General features: G+C 40.4%; 1 protein-coding gene across 1 annotated transcript in view; it reads right to left on the reverse strand.

Moving 5' to 3' along the window:
• Positions 1-864: 864 nt before the first annotated feature.
• The window catches only part of CENPI (centromere protein I), a 68,193-nt gene continuing 48,236 nt past the window's right edge, over positions 865-20,821 (reverse strand). The window contains exons 20-21 of the mRNA XM_061409222.1: positions 4,106-4,147; positions 865-3,159 (exon numbers count right to left, since the gene is read on the reverse strand). Coding sequence (XP_061265206.1) covers positions 3,058-3,159; positions 4,106-4,147 — 144 coding nt within the window. The 3' untranslated portion in view covers positions 865-3,057. The remainder of the gene's footprint in view (positions 3,160-4,105; positions 4,148-20,821) is intronic.

Consider the following 20,821-nt stretch of genomic DNA (forward strand, 5'->3'; position numbering starts at 1 on the left):
AAATTATGCCACTCCTCAGCTCTCCATCCCAGCTACAAGGATTGTCATGAACTACTCTCTGGCTTTCTCCCATTTCATTTCTTATCATTCCTTTAATCACTAGGTTGTAACCCTACTGGCCTCTGCTATTCCTCAAACACCAAGTAAGTTAACATTTTCAAATCTTTTTACTTGCCTTTACCTCTTCCTAGAATGCTCTTTCCCCCAATATTCACACGGTTCATACACTTATTTCATTAGGGCCTCTGCATATGTCACCTCTTCAAACAGGCCTTCCTTAAGCATCTTACATTGCAACCCTCTCAAACATGTATATCTCTTTATGTATAATTTGGTGGAAGGCAGAGTCTGATGATGAAGTCATTTTTCACTTGCTGGCTAAAGAACCCAGATCCTGCAAATCAAAGTTGGCCACATTGAAGGTCTCCTGAACCATGGATAGAAGGACAATTTAAAGGACTCCCTGAAGATGGCAGTCTGTTGCTGAAGCGAATATGGAAACTCAATGAGCCACTGGGCCTCTACCAATGAGGAAGGAATTTAGTCCCATACACTCAGTTTGTTTCTGTCCCTATTCTTTGCTTTTTCTTTATAGTATCTGATATTAGACATCTATTTACAACCTGTATTATCTGTCTTCTCCAATGGAGAAGTAAATTCCACAAAAGCAGGTACTATATAACCAGCACACAGAAGAGTTCACAGCACATGGTAAGCTCAGTAAATATGTATAAAATTAAAAATGAGTGAATACATAGGATTCTAGTCTGAACACCTTCCAATAATATAGTTCAGGGTTGTTTTGCTTTACAGGAAAAAAAGAACTGCAATGTGCTCTTAAATACAAAAGTAAATTCAGCCTGATTTCTCTCAAATGATACAAATTTTATTAAAAGGTGGAGAATTTTTCTGTAGCACTGAAGCAAAATTCCGTGGTAAATTTTCAGCAAGATATTCTAGCTATTATAAAAATTTTAAAAAGCTTCAGAATTATTCCTGAAAATAAGTTACAGTTAATTTATTTGAACCTAAACATTTAAAAATGGGATATATATATATATATATATATATATATATATATAAACACATACATGCACATGCACAAAATAGAGCAGTCTCGTAAAATCAAACTGGTAAAACTCCAGGAATGTGCATTATCCCACAGTTCTCTCCCTTTCCTTCTCTCATCAAATTTCTACTACCAGTGAAGGCCCAAGAATCTACCAACTACCTAAAGTCAGCTTTTAGAGTTAGAAATATATCCTGTTAACTTGGTGTTGGTATGGCTGTCCAAAATCAGTAAAAGGGCAACATTCGCAGAGGTTTCAGAGGCAGCTGAGTATTTTCCATAAATATGTCTGGCTTAGCTGCCACTGTATATTATCATCTGCTCTCTTCCATAAAAATAAAAATCATAGTTCACAAAAATGTGAAAAATCCCACCACATAATGGATATATCTCTTTATGCATAATTTGGTGTAAGGCAGAGACCGATGATGAAGTCATTTTTCACTAGTGGGCTAAAGAACCTAGATCCTGGAAATAACGTCAGCCACACTGAGGCTCTCCTGAGCCATGGGTAGAAAGCCAGTTTACGCACTCCCTGAAGGTAGCAGTCTGTTGGTAAAACGAGTATGGAAACTCAAGTTGAGCCCCTTGATCTCTTCAGCAACAAGGAAGTTTAGTCCCATATACTCAGTTTGCTTCTGTCAACATTCATTTAATGTTGATCAGGTGGAGGAAGGAAAAAAAAGCCCCTTTGACCCAATGCTGTCAGAGAGCATAAATCATAAAGTTAATGGATTTTCATTTTTACAAGAAGTGCATAAACAATGTCCACTCTCCTCCTAAACTAGCAACTGGGGGTTCTAAAAGTGGTTGCCAACTTTTTGTAAAGCAGTTAACTCCTGCAAACAGTTTGCTACATGAAAAGTCAAAGGCTATACTTACCTTGTTCTCAGTTTTACAAAAGCTGATGGCAGCCACAGCAAAGAATGAGCAGCTAGTAAGCCGGGTGTACCTCTGCTCCTGTGCAAAAGGCCTGATAAACTCTGAAGCTACACTTGTACACACGTGGTCCATGGCAACCAGATGTCTTAGTTATCTATTCCGGTGCCAGGTTTGGAGACCCTGGTAAAATTCAGAGGCTTGTAACTTGCCTGAGGCCAATGGTGGCTAAAGTAGTATCACTCATCCAACATGGTCTTCTAGAACAGAGGTCAGGAAACTTTTCTATAAACAGTTTTACAGTAAATATTTTTGGCTTTGCAGACCACAGAGTATCTGTCCCAAAAACTCAGCTTCAACACTGTGGCAAAGCCAGAGACAAGACGTAAATGCCCAGACACGACTGCCTTGGAGAGGGAGCCTGATTTCATCCAAGGGTCATAATTTGCCAACTCTACTCAAGAACTCTGCCATTTCCCATCATGAGGTGGAGTCTAATACCCCTCCCCGTGAACTTGGGGAAGTGTGTGATTTGCTTGTGACCAAGATAGTATGAAGGAACTGAGAGTGCATGACCTTCAAGGCTGCATCAGAAAAGGTGATGTTTTTTGTCCCTGAGACATCTGCCTGCCTGGAGCCCCAAGCCACCACAGAAGCATCCAGTTGTCCTGAGGCCACCATGCTGTAAGGAAGCCCAAGTGAGCCACATGGAAAGACCACATGAAGAAGCCTTGAGACTCTAAGAAGAGGGGGAGATTAACTCAGCCAGCCTCCAGAGTTCTAGCCCTCCATCTACCCGACTACAAGTTTGGGAAAGACCCTGAGGCAGAACCACCCAGTTAAAGCTCTCCCCAAATTTCTGCCTCGTAGAAATATTAATAATAAATGATTGCTATTATTTTAAGGCACTAAACAAAAAAAACTCAGAACACAGTCTCAAAACTAGTGAGTGGCAGACATGAGATTCAAACCTAGGTTGGCTTGACCCCAACACCACGTCTGTTCTATTACATGACTGCTAACAGCAGCCTTTTTAAAATATCATGCTAAAACATCCGTGACATGAAACATAAAAACAAAATGTTGATCAGGTGGTTCACGCTCTCTGCTCAGGGGACAGAAGAACGATGAATACTACTTCTTATGAAGTGTTTCAAGCCGTGTAACCCCTCTGAATATAAATAGTCCAAATACCAGTTCCATTTCTTCCCCTGCAGGCACAAAAATGGGAAAATTACTCATCAGGTATTTACTTTGCTTATTCTCTACCTCCTCTTCTTTGCCTAGAAAAAGTTCCCAGCATCCTGGATGTGCATACCAAGAGTAAGCTCGAATAGCCATGTTCTTTACTCAAACTCAGTCACTAAAGCAACATTCAAACTAGAGCATACCCAAAATTTAAGGGCTAAATATTCCTTTTATTATATTGACAAAAATATTTAGTTGTTCAGCTGAACAAGTACTGTGAAATGGAAATGGGTCATCATTCCTGCACTCTAGGAATTTAACATCTAAAGTACACAGCACAGGAGCAGACATTATTACATTAATGTCTATATTAAATATGTACACAGCAGAGTTTCTATACTGAGACAACTGTGTTTGGTTTTGTTACAGTCACACTTTGACTACATGCAAATGTATTATAGAATAAGATGATGCACAGACACAACAGCAAGAGTCAAACTATGAATAGTTTTATCTATGTAGAGGGTATGTGCCAATGAAGTCACATAAAAGTCACTGGAATTAATTCAGAAAGCAAATACTTTACTTTGAATTTGCCTAGGCAGCAGACATGGGATTTGGGGGAAAGTAAAGGTATAAATTCTTTTGATGAAATGAAGCTTTATCCCTGCTGCTGCTGCTGCTGCTAAGTCGCTTCAGTCATGTCCAACTCTGTGCGACCCCATAGATGGCAGCCTACCAGGCGCCTCTGTCCCTGGGATTCTCCAGGCAAGAATACTGGAGTGGGTTGCCAATTCCTTCTCCAATGCACGAAAGTGAAAAGTCAAAGTGCAGTCGCTCAGTCGTGCCCGACTCTTAGCGACTCCATGGACTGGAGCCTACTAGGCTCCTCTGTCCATGGGACCCTCCAGGCAAGAGTACTGGAATAGGAGCTTTATCCCTGCACATGATGAAAATAAATTTCCTTACCCGAATAGAGCTCATGTTTACTTTCCTTTCTTCTGGGCATTCCTTTAAAAACAAAAAAACAAACAAAAAGGGAAATGGAGAGAAATGGGGATGAAAATATTTGGTTAGCAGAAATTACCAGAAAATTAAGATGGCTCTTCACTGTCTGATTCATTTGCTATGTTCTATTCCTACCAACATTCTTGGAATCCTTTTGAATAAACACCCACTATAACCTTTCATATTTTTCCCTAGAAGCACAAACAGAAAGAACATAAAATTGCAGTAGATAAAGTGAGCACCATTTTGTTAATCTATGGCCTCATTTTTAAAAATTCTGGACTCAGTCACGGGTGGAGATGAAAGGTGTTATAGAAGGTTTTTCCCGAGGAATATGATTATCTGAATTGAGTTTTGAAGGATGAGGACGAAGTCTGGTGAGGCAGTCTGTGTACACAGTAGATTTCTGAAATTGTAATTTTTTAATGTAAACTCAAGAGCTAGGTGAGCTAGCTAGTTATTCTCTGGTTTTAACTATCACCTACGGTACTTCACTGAAAAGCTATCAATTCTAACGATCTTTTTTATGACTCACTGAGAAAAAACTCTGCCAATCAAACCATGTATAACACAATTAGAAGTTTATATTTTACAGTGAGTGAGTTTTAGATGTAGGCAGATTTTGAACATATATCATTTTTACCAACATGAAATGGTAAATGCAAACAAAATTCAATGGTGAAATTTTGAAATGGTGAAAGTTATTTCTAAAACTTCACATTCAGAGTCTAATTCTTCTGAATTACTTTTTTACTTGAGGGTTGTGGACATCTATGTTTATCTTCACACAGTATCATTCTTTGTGCCAGAGTGTGCATTATGCAGCATTTCTTAAAATAACAGAAAGCTACGGTGCTTGGGTCTCAACTGCAAAAAGCTAACCTACTTTTGGCCCTTGCCTCAAGGAAATGTCCCTAACATGGATGGTTCCAGCTCTTCCCTACCTTCTTACTTTGAGTCATTTGATTTTAAGGGCTTAATACAGTTCTCCAATATCATCTCCAATTCTCCCCCATGCTGCTGCCATCCAATCTGCAAGATCTGATTCTGGCCATCTGCCAGTACACACTTAAACAGCAAATGACAACTCTATCACGATTGCTACCTGGCTGACATCAATCACAAGATGCACCCTTATCTCTGAAAAGTTAAAAAGCAAAAAAAAAAAAAAAAAAAAAAGTAGTTTTGGAACTGATGAAGTATCATCCATGCTGATGAATTTCATACTTATTTCTCGCATTCCAATACCTCTCTTGAGCTTTAAAGGTCCCTGTTTCAAGGTGCCTACTTAAGCTTCTTGGATATCTAACAGGCATCTCAAACTTAAGTAGGTCCTACTTAACTGATTGATTCTTGATTCTTAACCTGCCCTCCCCACAAAAACAAAATAATCTATCCTGTTCTTCTATCAGTCAGTCAGTTCAGTTGGTCAGTCGTGTCCGACTCTTTGTGACCCCATGAACCGCAGCATGCCAGGCCTCCCTGTCCATCACCAACTCCCGGAGTCCACCCAAACCCGTGTCCATTGAGCCATCCAACCATCTCATCCTCTGTTGTCTGTCCCCTTCTCCTCCTGCCCTCAATCTTTCCCAGCATCAGGGTCTTTTCCAATGAGTCAGCTCTTCACATCAAGTGGCCAAAGTATTGGAGTTTCAGCTTTAGCATGAGTCCTTCTAAAGAACACCCAGGACTGATCTCCTTTAGAATGGACTGGTTGGATCTCCTTGCAAGGGACTCTTAAGAGTCTTCTCCAACATCACAGTTCAAAAGCATCAATTCCTTGGTGCTAAGCTTTCTTTCTAGTCCAACTCTCACATCCATACACAACTACTGGAAAAACCATAGCCTTGACTAGACAGACCTTGTTGACAAAGTAATGTCTCTGCTTTTTAATATGCTGTCTAGGTTGCCCATAACTTTCCTTCCAAGGAGTAAGCGTCTTTTAATTTCATGGCTGCAATCACCATCTGCAGTGATTTTGGAGCCCAGAAAAATAAAGTCAGCCATTGTTTTCCCCATCTATTTGCCATGAAGTGATGGGACCAGATGCCATGATCTTAGTTTTCTGAATGTTGAGCTTTAAGCCAACTTTTTCACTCTCCTCTTTCACTTTCATCAAGAGGCTCTTTAGTTCTTCTTCGCTTTCTGCCATGAGGGTGGTGTCATCTGCATATCTGAGGTTATTGATATTTTTCCTGGCAACCTTGATTCCAGCTTGTGCTTCCTCCAGCCTAGCGTTTCTCATGATGTACTCTGCATATAAGTTTGTACTCTACAAATAAGCAGGGTGACAATATACACCCTTGATGTACTCCTTTTCCTATTTGGAACCAGTCTGTTGTTCCATGTCCAGTTCTAACTGTTGCTTCCTCTTGTTCCTTAATCTAAGTCACACTGGCCTTCCTTTTTTCCCCTGAATCCTTTAAGTACTGTCCCCACTGCCTAGAATGCTCTTCTTCTAGTTATCTTTAGAGTTGGCTTATTCTCATCTTTTAGAAGAAATCTCAGATCAATTGTCACCTCTTCAAACAGGTCCTCTTTGAACACTCATCCCTGACAACTCCCCAGGAACACACTCTCACGCCACCCTGTTTATGCCTTTCATGGCATTTCTCAAAGTTTAAAATTATTACATCTACTTATTTCATTACTTATTTTTTGCTTGTTCTCATTAGAATAAACTGCATTTGGACAGAGACGGTAGCTTATCTTCTTAAGCACTGTATTCCTAGTGTCAAAAGCATGCTGTGCTGTGCTGTGCTTAGTCATTCAGTCCTGTCTGTCTCTTTGTGACAACATGGACTGTAGCCTGCCAGGCTCCTCTGTCCGTGGTGATTCTCCAGGCAAGAATATTGCAGTGGGGTGCCATGCCCTACTCCAGGGGATCGTCCCAACCGAGGGATTGAACCCAGGTTTCCCACACTGCAGGCAGATTCTTTACCATCTGAGTCACCAGGGAAGCCCAAGAATACTGGAGTAGGTAGCCTATTCCTTCTCCAGGGGATCTTCCCGACCCAGGAATCAAACCAGGGTCTCCTGCATTGTAGGCAGATTAAGCCCGTCAAAAGCATAGTGGACACCTAATATTTGTTGAATGAATAAACAAAGATATATCTAATTATTAGTTCAAAACTAATTGATAAGAAAACCAAGAGCTTCAGAATTTCCTGAAACATAAGCTTGACAAATGTCCAGACGCATGGAGTAACTTGAGCTCTTCTGATACTGAGAACTGATTGACCAAATTAAGTTTACTAAATTATCTCTAAAAATATGGTCAATTTGAAATATTTACAATGTGATAATTCAGCAAAGTAAAACTGTCAGAATTAAATCACACTAACATAGTATCAGAGGTTATTTTTATCACCTCAAAGGTATAATCATTAGATAATGAGCAGTAAGTTGGTGACATGGCTCAAAAGGTATTCTTTTAAGAGAAAGATTGACATTAAAGCACAGTATTTTCATAATCATACAGAAACATTAATTACAAAATGCTAGTTACACATTTTGCCAAATGTGCACAATGCTGTTAGAATTAAACTTTCAAGGATCAGCCTTCCTGCTGTATAGCACAGGGAGCTCAACTCAGTGTTCTGTGATGACCTGGAGGAACGGGATAGTGGTGGCGGAGTTCAAGAGGGAGGGGATATATGTATACACATAGCTGATTCACTTTGTTGTACAGAAGAAACTAACAACACGGTAAAGCAATTATATTCTAACCTTAAAAAAAAGAACCAACCTTCCTAAAATATTTTTTAAAACACTTCTGATTTAAAAGAATATATTAATTCCTGAACCCCCAAAATAAGTTTGCTTACCTATGTCTAAGTTGATAGCATTTACCATTTTAGAGACTGAATCTTATAATTAAGACATACACACACACACACACAGTTTGGGAAGAAAAGAGAACTAACTTAAAGAAAATTAATTCTATTCTGTGATTCATCATGTAGTATTCCAAGTAAGAACTGGATGCAACTGGACTCCCATTTATTGTTAGCAGTAATGTAAGTTGGTAAACATCTATTTCTGCTTTATTGACTATGCCAAAGCCTTTGACTGTGTGGATCACAATAAACTGTGGAAAATTCTGAAAGAGATGGGAATCCCAGACCACCTGATCTGCCTCTTGAGAAATCTGTATGCAGGTCAGGAAGCAACAGTTAGAAGTGGACATGGAACAACAGACTGGTTCCAAATAGGAAAAGGAGTTCGTCAAGGCTGTATATTGTCACTCTGCTTATTTAACTTATATGCAGAGTACACCATGAGAAACGCTGGACTGGAAGAAACACAAACTGGAATCAAGATTGCCGGGAGAAATATCAATAACCTCAGATATGCAGATGACACCACCCTCATGGCAGAAAGTGAAGAGGAACTCAAAAGCCTCTTGATGAAAGTGAAAGTGGAGAGTGAAAAAGTTGGCTTAAAGCTCAACATTCAGAAAACTAAGATCATGGCATCTGGTCCCACCACTTCATGGGAAATAGATGGGGAAACAGTGGAAACAGCGTCAGACTTTATTTTTCTGGGCTCCAAAATCACTACAGATGGTGACTGCAGCCATGAAATTAAAAGACCCTTACTCCTTGGAAGGAAAGTTATGACCAACCTAGATAGCATATTCAAAAGCAGGGACATTACTTTGCCAAAAAAGGTCCGTCTTGTCAAGGCTATGGTTTTTCCTGTGGTCATGTATGGATGTGAGAGTTGGACTGTGAAGAAGGCTGAGTGCTGAAGAACTGATGCTTTTGAACTGTGGTGTTGGAGAAGACTCTTGAGAGTCCCTTGGACTGCGAGGAGATCCAACCAGTCCATTCTGAAGGAGATCAGCCCTGGGATTTCTTTGGAAGGAATGATGCTAAAACTGAAACTCTAATACTTTGGCCACCTCATGCGAAGAGTTGACTCATTGGAAAAGACTCTGATGCTGGGAGGGATTGGGGGCAGGAGGAGAAGGGGACGACAGAGGATGAGATAGCTGGATGGCATCACTGATTCAATGGATGTGAGTCTGAGTGAACTCCGGGAGTTGGTGATGGACAGGGAGGCCTGGCGTGCTGCAATTCATGGGGTCGCAAAGAGTCCGACATGATTGAGCAACTCATATGATCTGATCTGATCTGAAGTTGGTATAACTTCTACTGAAAGCAATTTGACAACACGTAACAAAATTACACCTAACAAAACACCTAACAAAAGAAGCACGCCGGCTGTGACAGACCTCGCAGGACCTCGCAGAAGTGTGGTCGAGAGGAGCTACCCCACGTCTGAGGTCGGGGCGGGGGGCAGCCAAGAGTGCCAGGCTGCAACAGTGCAGGAGCGGCTGAGAGGAGCTATTCCACATCCGAGGTCAGGGGCAGTGGCTGGGAGGAGCTACCCCATGCCTGAGGCCAAGGGAGGCGGCCGGGAGGAGCTACCCCACGTCCCAGGAGTGGTGGCTGCATGGGTGCAGGAGGGCCAAGAGGAGCTACTCCACATTCAAAGTCAGGAGGGGAGGCGGTGAGGAGATACCCCTCGTCTAAGGTGAGGAGCAGTGGCTGCACTTTGCTGGAGCAGCCATGAAGACTTATCCCACGTCCATGGTAAGAGAAACCCAAGTAAGATGGTAGGTGTTGTGAGAGGGCATCAGAGGGCAGACACACTGAAACCATAATCACAGAAAACTAGTCAATCTAATCACACAGACCATAGCCTGGTCTAACTCAATGAAACTAAGCCATGCCCTGTGGAGCCACCCAAGATGGGCGGGTCATGGTGGAGAGGTCTGACAGAATGTGGTCCACTGGAGAAGGGAATGGCAAACCACTCCAGTAATCTTGCCTTGAGAACCCCATGAACAGTATGAAAAGGCAAAATGATAGGATACTGAAAGAGGAACTCCCCAGGTCAGTAGGTGCCCAATATGCTACTGGAGATCAGTGGAGAAATAACTCCGGAAAGAATGAAAGGACGGAGCCAAAGCAAAAACAATACCCAGCTGTGGATGTGACTGGTGATAGAAGCAAGGTCCGATGCTGTAAAGACCAATATTGCATAGGAACCTGGAATGTCAGGTCCATGAATCAAGGTAAATTGGAAGTGGTCAAAAAGGAGATGAAAAGAATGAACGTCAACATTCTAGGAATCAGCAAACTAAAATGGACTGGAATGGGTGAATTTAACTCAGATGACCATTATATCCACTACTGCGGGCAGGAATCCCTTAGAAGAAATGGAGAAGCCATCATGGTCAACAAAAGAGTCCGAAATGCAGTACTTGGATGCAATCTCAAAAACGACAGAATGATCTCTGTTTGTTTCCAGGGCAAACCATTCAATATTACAGTAATCCAAGTCTATGCCCCAACCAGTAACGCTGAAGAAGCTGAATAGTTTTGTGAAGATCTACAAGACCTTTTAGAACTAACATCCAAAAAAGGTGTCCTTTTCATTATAGGGGACGGGAATGCAAAAGTAGCAAGTCAAGAAACACCGGGGGTAACAGGCAAATTTGGCCTTGGAATACGGAATAAAGCAAGGCAAAGGCTAATACAGTTTTGCCAAGAAAACGCACTGGTCATAGCAAACACCCTCCTCCAACAACACAAAACTCTACACATGGACATCACCAGATGATCAACACCGAAATCAGACTGATTATATTCTTTGCAGCCAAAGGTGGAGAAGCTCTATACAGTCAGCAAAAACAAGACCAGGAGCTGACTGTGGCTCAGATCAACTTCTTATTGCCAAATTCAGACTTAAATTGAAGAAAGTAGGGAAAACCTAGACCATTCAGGTATGACCTAAAACAAATCCCTTATGATTATACAGTGGAAGTGAGAAACAGATTTAAGGGACTAGATATAATAGATACAGTGCCTGATGAACTATGGACTGAGGTTCGTGACTTTGTACAGGAGACAGGGATCAAGACCATCCCCAAGAAAAAGAAATGCAAAAAGCAAAATGGCTCTCTGGGGAGGCCTTACACATAGCTTTGAAAAGAAGGGAAGCGAAAAGCAAAGGAGAAAAAGAAAGATATAGGCACCTGAATGCAGAGTTCCAAAGAATAGCACGGAGAGATAAGAAAGCCTTCCTCAGCGATCAATGCAAAGAAATAGAGGAAAACAACAGAATGGGAAAGACTGGAGATCTCTTCAAGAAAATTAGAGATAGGAAGGGAAAATTTCATGCAAAGAAGGGCTCAATAAAGGACAGAAATGGTATGGACTTAACAGAAGCAGAAGATATTAAGAAGAGGTGACAAGAATACACAGAAGAACTGTACAAAAAAGATCTTCATGACCAAGATAATCACAGTGGTGTGCTCACTCACCTAGAGCCAGACATCCTGGAGTGTGAAGTCAAGTGGGCCTCAGAAAGCATCACTACAAATAAAGCTAGTGGAGGTGATGGAATTCCAGTTGAGCTATTTCAAATCCTAAAAGATGATGCTGTGAAAGTGCTGCACTCAATATGCCAGCAAATTTGGAAAACTCAGCAGCGGCCACAGGACTGGAAAAGGTCAGTTGTCATTCTAATCCCAAAGAAAGGCAATGCCAAAGAATGCTCAAACTACCGCACAATTGCACTCCTCTCACACGCTAGTAAAGTAATGCTCAAAATTCTCCAAGCCAGGCTTCAGCAATACGTGAACTGTGAACTTCCAGATGTTCAAGCTGGTTTTAGAAAAGGCAGAGGAACCACAGATCAAATTGCCAAAATCTGCTGGATCATGGAAAAAGCAAGAGAGTTCCAGAAAAACATCTATTTCTGCTTTATTGACTATGCCAAAGCCTTTGACTGTGTGGATCACAATAAACTGTGGAAAATTCTGAAAGAGATGGGAATACCAGACCACCTGACCTGCCTCTTGAACAACCTATATGCAGGTCAGTAAGCAACAGTTAGAACTGGACATGGAACAATAGACTGGTTCCAAATAGGAAAAGGAGTATGTCAAGGCTATATATTGTCACCCTGCTTATTTAACTTATATGCAGAGTACATCATGAGAAACACTGGGCTGGAAGAAACACAAGCTGGAGTCAAGACTGCCGGGAGAAATATCAGTAACCTGAGATACGCAGATGACACCACGCTTATGGCAGAAAGTGAAGAAGAACTCAAAAGCCTCTTGATGAAAGTGAAAGAGGAGAGTGAAAAAGTTGGCTTAAAGCTCAACATTCAGAAAACTAAGATCATGGCATCTGGTCCCATCACTTCATGGGAAATAGATGAGGAAACAGTGGAAACAGTGTCAGACTTTATTCTTGGGGGTTCCAAAATCACTGCAGTTGATGACTGCAGCCATGAAATTAAAAGACGCTTACTCCTTGGAAGGAAAGTTATGACCAACCTAGATAGCATATTCAAAAGCAGAGACACTACTTTGCCAACAAAGGTCCATCTAGTCAAGGCTATGGTTTTTCCAGTAGTCATGTATGGATGTGAGAGTTGGACTGTGAAGAAAACTGAGTGTCGAAGAATTCATGTTTTTGAACTGTGGTGTTGGAGAAGACTCTTGAGAGTCCCTTGGACTGCAAGGAGATCCAACCAGTCCATTCTGAAGGAGATCAGCCCTGGGATTTCTTTGGAAGGAATGATGCTAAAGATGAAACTCCAGTACTTTGGCCATCTCATGCGAAGAGCTGACTCATTGCAAAAGACTCTGATGCTGGGAGGGATTGAGAGCAGGAGGAGAAGGGGATGACAGAGGATGAGATGGCTGGATGGTATCACTGACTCAATGGACGTGAGTCTGAGTGAACTCCGGGAGTTGGTGATGGACAGTGAGGCCTGGCGTGCTGCAATTCATGAGACTGCAAAGAGTCGGACAAGACTGAGTGACTGAACTGAACTGAACAAAATTACAAAGATATACCCTTTGAAGTCAATTCCATGTGCAGCAATTTTATCCAACAGACACACTTGCACATGTATGAAATAATTTATATAGTTCAAACATATTCATTAGAGTATAATTTAATAATGATTGGAAATAACTCAAAAACTCAATTTATAAGTTATATGCTTAACTTGTACTACATCCATACAATGAAATACTACAGAGACAACAAAAAGAATGAGGCAGTCCTTTATGTACAAATATGAAACAAAAGGGATTCTCTTGTGGCTCTGTGGTCAAGAATCTGTCTACCAAAGCAGGAGACACAGGTTTAATCCCTGGGTTGGGAAAATCCCCTGGAGAAGGGAATGGCAACCCACTCCAGTATTCTTGCCTGGAGAATCCCATGGACAGTGATGCCTTGAAGGCTATAGTCCATAGGGTAGCAGAATTGGATACAACTGAGCAACTGAGAACACACACACACAGGCAAAATAAACGCCAAGATACTAAGTCAAAAAAAAAGTCAAGAGACAGGAAAAGTATGTATAATGTACAGTGTTGAAAAAGATCATTTACACAGAAATATAGTATACACATCTGGAAGGATATTCAAGAAACGGAAGATGGCTGTTCTATGATAAGTGTCCACATGGAGTTCCACTTCCAGGATAGGATCACGAGGAATTCTGTGGAACTACTCACCAGAAAACAGGCAAAGTTGGCAAAGACTGGTTTTATAAACCCAGGATTTAAAGTCTCTTGAAATTATCCTAATGACATACAAAAAATATAAAAATATTTATTCAACAAGATCTACTAAAATTCCATAAGAATAGCAGTGTAAGCCATTTGTCCTTCCTAGTTAGCATGGCAGATAAATCAGGGCTGTAAATATTTACAATAAAAATGAAGATCTCAAATTGATAATCTAATTTATTGCCAAGAAACCAGAAACAGGAGAGCAAACTAAACCCAGAGAAATAAAGAAAGAAATAATAAAGATCAGAGCAGAAATAATAGAAATAAAAAGTATATAAAGAGAGAGAATATCACACTTCCTGATTTCAAAACTTACTACAAAGTTTCAAAATAAAATAATGTGTTACTGGCATGAAGACAGACATATAGACAAGTGTAAATGAACAGAGAGCTCAGAAATAAACCATCATGGATATAGTCAAATGATCTTTGACAAAGGTGTCATGGCCATTCACTGGGGGAAAGAACAGTCTCTTTAACAAATGGTACTGGGAAAACTGCATCTCCACATGCAAAGGAATGAAGTTGGATCCTTTATACCATATACAAAAATTAACTGAAGGAAGGGAAGAAAATGGACTAAACATCTAAACATAAGACTAAAAACTATATGGATTTCTATATCCGTAGAAAACTGTATTTTTCAATGGATTAGAAAAATCCATAGGGGGAAAGATTTATGACACTGGATTTTATGATTTCTTAGGTATGACACCAAAAGCACAAGCCAAAACAGACTACATCTATATCCATATATACATATCCAAATGGCATTATATCATGCTTAAAACGTCTATGCATCAAAGGATGCAATCAAGCAAAATGAAAAGGCAACCTACAAAATGGGAGGAAATATTTGCAAATCATATATCTGTAAATAATTAATATCCAGACTTCTTATATAAAGAATTCCTATAACTCAAAAACAAAAAATCAAATAACCCAATTAAAATAACAGCAAAGGACTTGTAGATATTTCTCCAAAGAAGATAAACAAATGACCAATGAACATATAAAGAGATGCTCTGCAACACTAATCATTATGGAGATGTGAACCAAAGCCACAATAAGATGTCACTTCATACACATTAAGATGGATATTATGATTGCTATATTTAAAATGGATAACTGACAAGGACCTACTATATAGCACATGGAACTTTTCTCAATATTATGTGGCAGCCTGGATGGGAGGGGAGTTTGGGGGAGAATGGATACATGTATGCTGCTGCTAAGTCACATCAGTCGTGTCCGACTCTGTGCAACCCCATAGACGGCAGCCCACCAGGCTTCCCCATCCCTGGGATTCTCCAGGCAAGAACATTGGAGTGGGTTGCCATTTCCTTCTCCAATGCACGAAAGTGAAAAGGGAAAGTGAAGTTGCTCAGTGGTGTCCGACTCTTAGCGACCCCATGGACTGCAGCCTACCAGGCTCCTCTGTCCATGGGATTTTCCAGGCAAGAGTACTGGAGTGGGGTGCCATTGCCTTCTCCAGAATACATGTATATGTATAGCTTAATCCCTTCACTGTTCACCTGAAACTATCACAATATTGTTACCCCAACAGAAAATAAGCTTAAATTTTAAAAAAGATGGTTATTATGAAAAAAACTAGGAAATAGTAAGTACTGGTGAGGAGGATATGGAGAAATTGGAATTCTTCTGCACTGATGATATGAATGTAAAATTCATATGAAAATAGAATGCTGTTTCCTCAACAAAGTAAAAAAACAATTACCATATGATTCAATAATTTCACTTCTGTGTATATATTCAAAGGAATTGAAAATAAGAACTTGAAGAGAGAACTTTACATGCATGTTCATAGCAGCATTATTTACAACAGCCAAAGCTGGAAGCAAGCTAAATGTTCATCAAAGAATAAACAGATAAACAAAATGTGGTGTATACATACAATGGAATATTATTCAGCCTTTAAAAAGGATATTTCAAAACACTGCTATAACATGGATGAACCTTGAAGACATTATACTAAGTGAAGCAAGCAAACATATGATTCTACTTATATGAGCTACCTGGAACAGTCAAACTCACAGAGACTGAAAGTAGAATGAAGGTTACAAAGGCTGATGTGAGGAGGCAGGAGGGAATAGGGAGTTATTGTTTATTAAGTACAGAGTTACAGTTTTACAAGATGAAGAATTTTAATGCCAGTGAACTATATACTTTAAAACGGTTAAGTTTTATATCATGTATTTAATCACAATTTTTAAAGCTTTTAGTTTTTAAGTAGAGAAAAATCAATGACACTAAAAGTTTGTTCTTTGAGAAGATCAACACTGACAAACTTTTGGCTAGACTAGGGAAAAGATTCAAATTACCAAAATCAGGAATGAAAGGGGGAAAACATTACCAACTTTATAGAAATAAATATTATCAAAACAACAAGAACCTATTGTATAGCACAGGAAACTATATTCAATATCCTGTAATAAGCCATAATGAAAAAGAAAAGAAATTATTAAAAATAAAAGTTATTATCAATAAATTAGATAAATGATATAAAATGGACAAATTCTAGAAAAATAAATGTTGAAAGTGACTCAAAAAATTGAATATCTGTATAGACCTATGACAAGAAAAGCGGTTGACTAGTAGGGGACACATGCATCTGTGGCTGATTCATGTCGACGTATGGCAAAAACCATCACAATGTTGTAAAATAATTATTTTCCAATTAAAACATAAATTAATTTTTTAAAAAACCTTCCCAATAAAAATGCCTATGACCAGATCGCTTCATGGGTAAAATTTACCAAATATTTAAAGAAGAATTAATGTCAATCCTTCACAAACTTTTCCAAAGATTAGGAGAGAGAATATATCCTAACTTATTCTTTGAGGCCAGAATTAACCTGAAACCAAAACCAGACAAAGACATCATGAGGAAAAACCAATATCCCTATCCACCACAATTTACTGGGAGACCAAATTTGAAGGAAATTATGCTAGGTGAAATAAGTCAAACACAGAAGGACAAATACTATAAGATACCACTCATATTATGCATCTCAAATAATCAAACTCATAGAAGCAGAGAGAGTAGACTGGTCATTGCCAGGGGCTGAAAGGAGAAGGAAAAGAGGAAGCATTAAAAAAAGTACACGTGATAAACTAAAAAATTAATAAATTAAGAGTTCATCAAAATTTAAAACTTCTGTCCTTCAAAAGATACCAAAAAATGAAAAGAAACCCACAGACTAGGAAAGAACTTTTGCAAATTATATATATATATACATACATATATATATATATATATATATGATTTGTAAATTATATGATAATCAACTGGAATTTAGACTATAGAAATGAGTCTTACAAGCCATTTAGACAAATAACCTAATTTAAGAACGGGCAAAGGTATAAATAGACATTTCTCCAAAGGAAATATACAAATGGGCAATAAGCACATGAAAAGATGCACATCAATAGCAATCAAAAAGCACATCAATAGCTATCAGGGAAATGCAAATTAAAACCACAATGAAATACTACTTCACAGCTTCTAGGATGGCTAGAAAAAAAAAAACAAACCCAGACAATAACAAATCTTGAGGAAGGTATGAAGAAAATGGAATCCTTACACACTGCATACCCATAGATGAACCTTGAAAACATTAGAAAGAAGCTAGTCACAAAAACCCATATATTATTGTATGAGTTCATCTTTATGAATTTCCAGAATAAGCAAATCTGTATAGATATAAAGTAGATGAGTGTTTGCCTAGGTCTAGGGAATAGGGAAACTGGAGTGTGATAGCTAAGGGACAAGGGGTTTCTTTTGGGAATAATAAAAATATTCTAAAACAGATTATGGTAATGGATGCAAAGCTCAGTGAATATACTAAAAGCCACTGAAGTGTATACTTTTAAATTGGTGAACTGTACTGTATTTGACTTATATCTTAATAAAGTTGTGAAAAATAAGAAGAAACAGAAAAAAAATTTAAGTGCCCATATCTTTTAGGGACATAGAATCAAACATTTATGTAAAATTGTGTAACATTTGGTATTTGTTTCAAACTAACTGGGTCAGGGGAAAGTATGAAACTGGATGGGAATAAAGACGAGCTGGGTCTACAGGGGCTCATTATACTATACATTCTCTCTCTTTTTGTATTTTTAAAATTTACAAAACATGGGACTTCCCTGGCCCTCTAGTGGTTAAGACTCCATGCTTCCACTGCATAGGGCACAGTTCAGCAAACTAATGCAATATGCCACACAGTGCAGCCAAAACAGAAAATAAATAAATACAATTTACAAAATAAAAAAAGTTATGTTTAAAAAAAGTAATACAGGGGTATTTTAATAAAGGGAATGCCAAAGTCGATGGCAAGGTTAAGCCAAAATCTAGAAGATGAGAGCCCAGAGGGGTAAACCTAATATTCAAAGTCACTCCTGGCCTAAGGGAATTTGCCAATCCAAAGGAGTCACCTGCAAAACTGAGCTGCATCTCCACTAAGGGGTCATGAAATCAACTCAATGGACTTCAACAAGTATTTTTAAAAAAATTAGAATAGAATGGAATGGAATAAATCAGAGTATGTTATACACAGTGGCAAACAAACAAACAAACAAAAACCTGAGCTGCACTTCCACAACCTCCAAGGGCTAAGGTAACTAAAGTCAAAGCAAAGGGTTTGCCGAAAGTGGGAACTCTCATAAACTAACATTCACTTTAAACTAGAAACCCAAAGGGTTACCCTTCAAGGTAACAGTTCACCAGAAATAAATTAGCCTTCTCACAGGCTTGCAGTCTGTCCACCAATCATGTAAGGAATCTCAATTTGCATCAGGTTAGTGCCAAAGAGGGAGAAGGAAATGGCAACCCACTCCAGTACTCTTGCCTGGAGAATCCCATGGACAGCGGAGCCTGGTAGGCTGCAGTCCATGACATGACTAAGCGACTTCACTTTCACTTTTCACTTTCATGCACTGCAGAAGGAAATGGCAACCCACTCCAGTGCTCTTCCTGGAGAATCCCAGGGACGGGGGAGCCTGGTGGGCTGCCATCTATGGGGTTGCACAGAGTCAGACACGACTGAAGCGACTTAGCAGCAGCGCCAAAGAGCATCCCTATGCTTGTGTGCTTAGTTGCTTAGTCATGTCCGACTCTTTGTGACCCTATGGACTGTAGCCCACCAGGCTCCTCTGTCCATGGTATTCTCCAGGCAAGAATACTGGAGTGGGCTGCCATTCCCTTCTCTAAGAGTATCCCTAGGTACATGCAAGAAGCAAATGAAAGTTCTCTCTGCAGGAAGATATCATTCTAGTTTTCCAATTCTTTCTACAAATGATAGTCCAGGTGCCTATCACAAAGTTGAAAGTAAACAGGACACACAAAGAAATTAAGCAATATGAGGAAGAAACAGTAAAAGAAGGAGGCCGCAGAGACAGACACACAAAACTCCTGATAATGGAATTTTAAGACACAGATTACAAAACAATCTTGGACTTCCCTGGTGGTACAGTGGATAGGAATCCACCTACCAATGCAGGTTCAATCCCTGGTCTGGGAAGATCCAACATGCCCTGAGAAACAAAGCCTGAATGCCACAACTACTGAGCCTGTGTGCTGCAACTACTAATGCCTGCACACCTACAGCCTGTGCTCTGCAACAAGAGAAGCCACCATAATGAGAAGCCCACGTACCACAGCTAGAGAGGAGACCCAGCTTGTCTTAGAGAATGCCTGTACACAGTAATAAAGACCCAGTGCAACCAAAAACAAACAAATTATTAAAAGGGTAAACCAAAACACTTTTTACTAAGTTTAAAGAAACAAAACACTGGATGAACAAATCAAGAAGCAATAAAATGGCTACCTAAAAAAAAAGGCTCCCTAAAGATAAAGATAGGATGGAGGAAATAAGGATGAAATTCCTATAGTTAAGAATTTGGTGGGGGAGGAGCCAAGATGGCGGAGGAGTAGGACGGGGAGAACACTTTCTCCCCCACAAATTCATCAAAAGAGCACTTAAAAGCCGAGTAAATTCCACAAAACAACTGAATGCCGGCAGAGGACATCAGGCACCCAGAAAAGCAACCCAAGTCTTCGAAAGGAGGTAGGAAAAAATATAAAAGACAAAAAAAGAGACAAAAGAAGGAGGGACGGAGTTCCATCCCGGGAAGGGAGTCTTAAAAGAGAGAAGTTTCCAAACACCAGGAAACCTTCTCACTGCCGAATCTGTGCCGAGCTTTGGAAGCACAGAGGGCAACATAACAGGGAGAAAAAATAAATAAACAATTAAAACTTGCAGATTGCGAGCCCTACGGTAACTCCCCCAGTGGAGAAGCAGCGCAGACGCCTGCACACGCCATTAGCAAGCCAGGGCTGGGCAGGGAGGCGCGGCACGGGCTGCATCGCTTAGAGTAAGGACCTGGCCTATGAATACCCTGAGCGCTATCTGAGTGAAATAATCTGGGCTAGCAGACCAGACTGTGGGATATCTATCACGCAAAAAGCCAGCCCTAACCTAAGACACCACCAGGCCCGCGCATGGAACAAAGGACTGAACAGAGATAGTCGGCTGCAGACCTTCCCCCTCCGGTGACACGCAGCCAGAGCCAGAAGGGGGCAATCACAGCCCCAGAGAGACATTATCTATAAAACTGTAAGCAGGCTTCTTTGCTAACTAAAACTTCTTGGGGGTCTGGACGGTCAACATCTCCCTGAGAAGGTGCGCCAGTTGTACACCTAGACAACCGAGTGGCGGGGAGGCGATAAGTTGCAGCAATCGCGCTCGCTAAACACCTCATCACCTGAGCTGCTCGGACCTGGGAAGGGCACAAAACGCAGGCCCAACCGAGTCTGCACCTCTGAGGACTACCCGAGTGCCAGAACCTGAGCGGCTTGGACCTGGGAGGTGCAGGCAGCCCAGGGCCGGCCACCGATGGTTCCCCGCGGAACAACGTAGAGCCTGAGCAGTGTGGGCAGGGAGGCTACACGCGCCGTGAGCCGGGGCAGACCCAGCGTGGCTGAGGCACTGCGAGCACACGCCAGTGTTATTTGTTTGCAGCATCCCTCCCTCCTTCCCCACAGC

This window comes from Bos javanicus, chromosome X, assembly GCF_032452875.1.
Source record: "Bos javanicus breed banteng chromosome X, ARS-OSU_banteng_1.0, whole genome shotgun sequence".
Taxonomy (NCBI): Eukaryota; Metazoa; Chordata; class Mammalia; order Artiodactyla; family Bovidae; genus Bos; species Bos javanicus.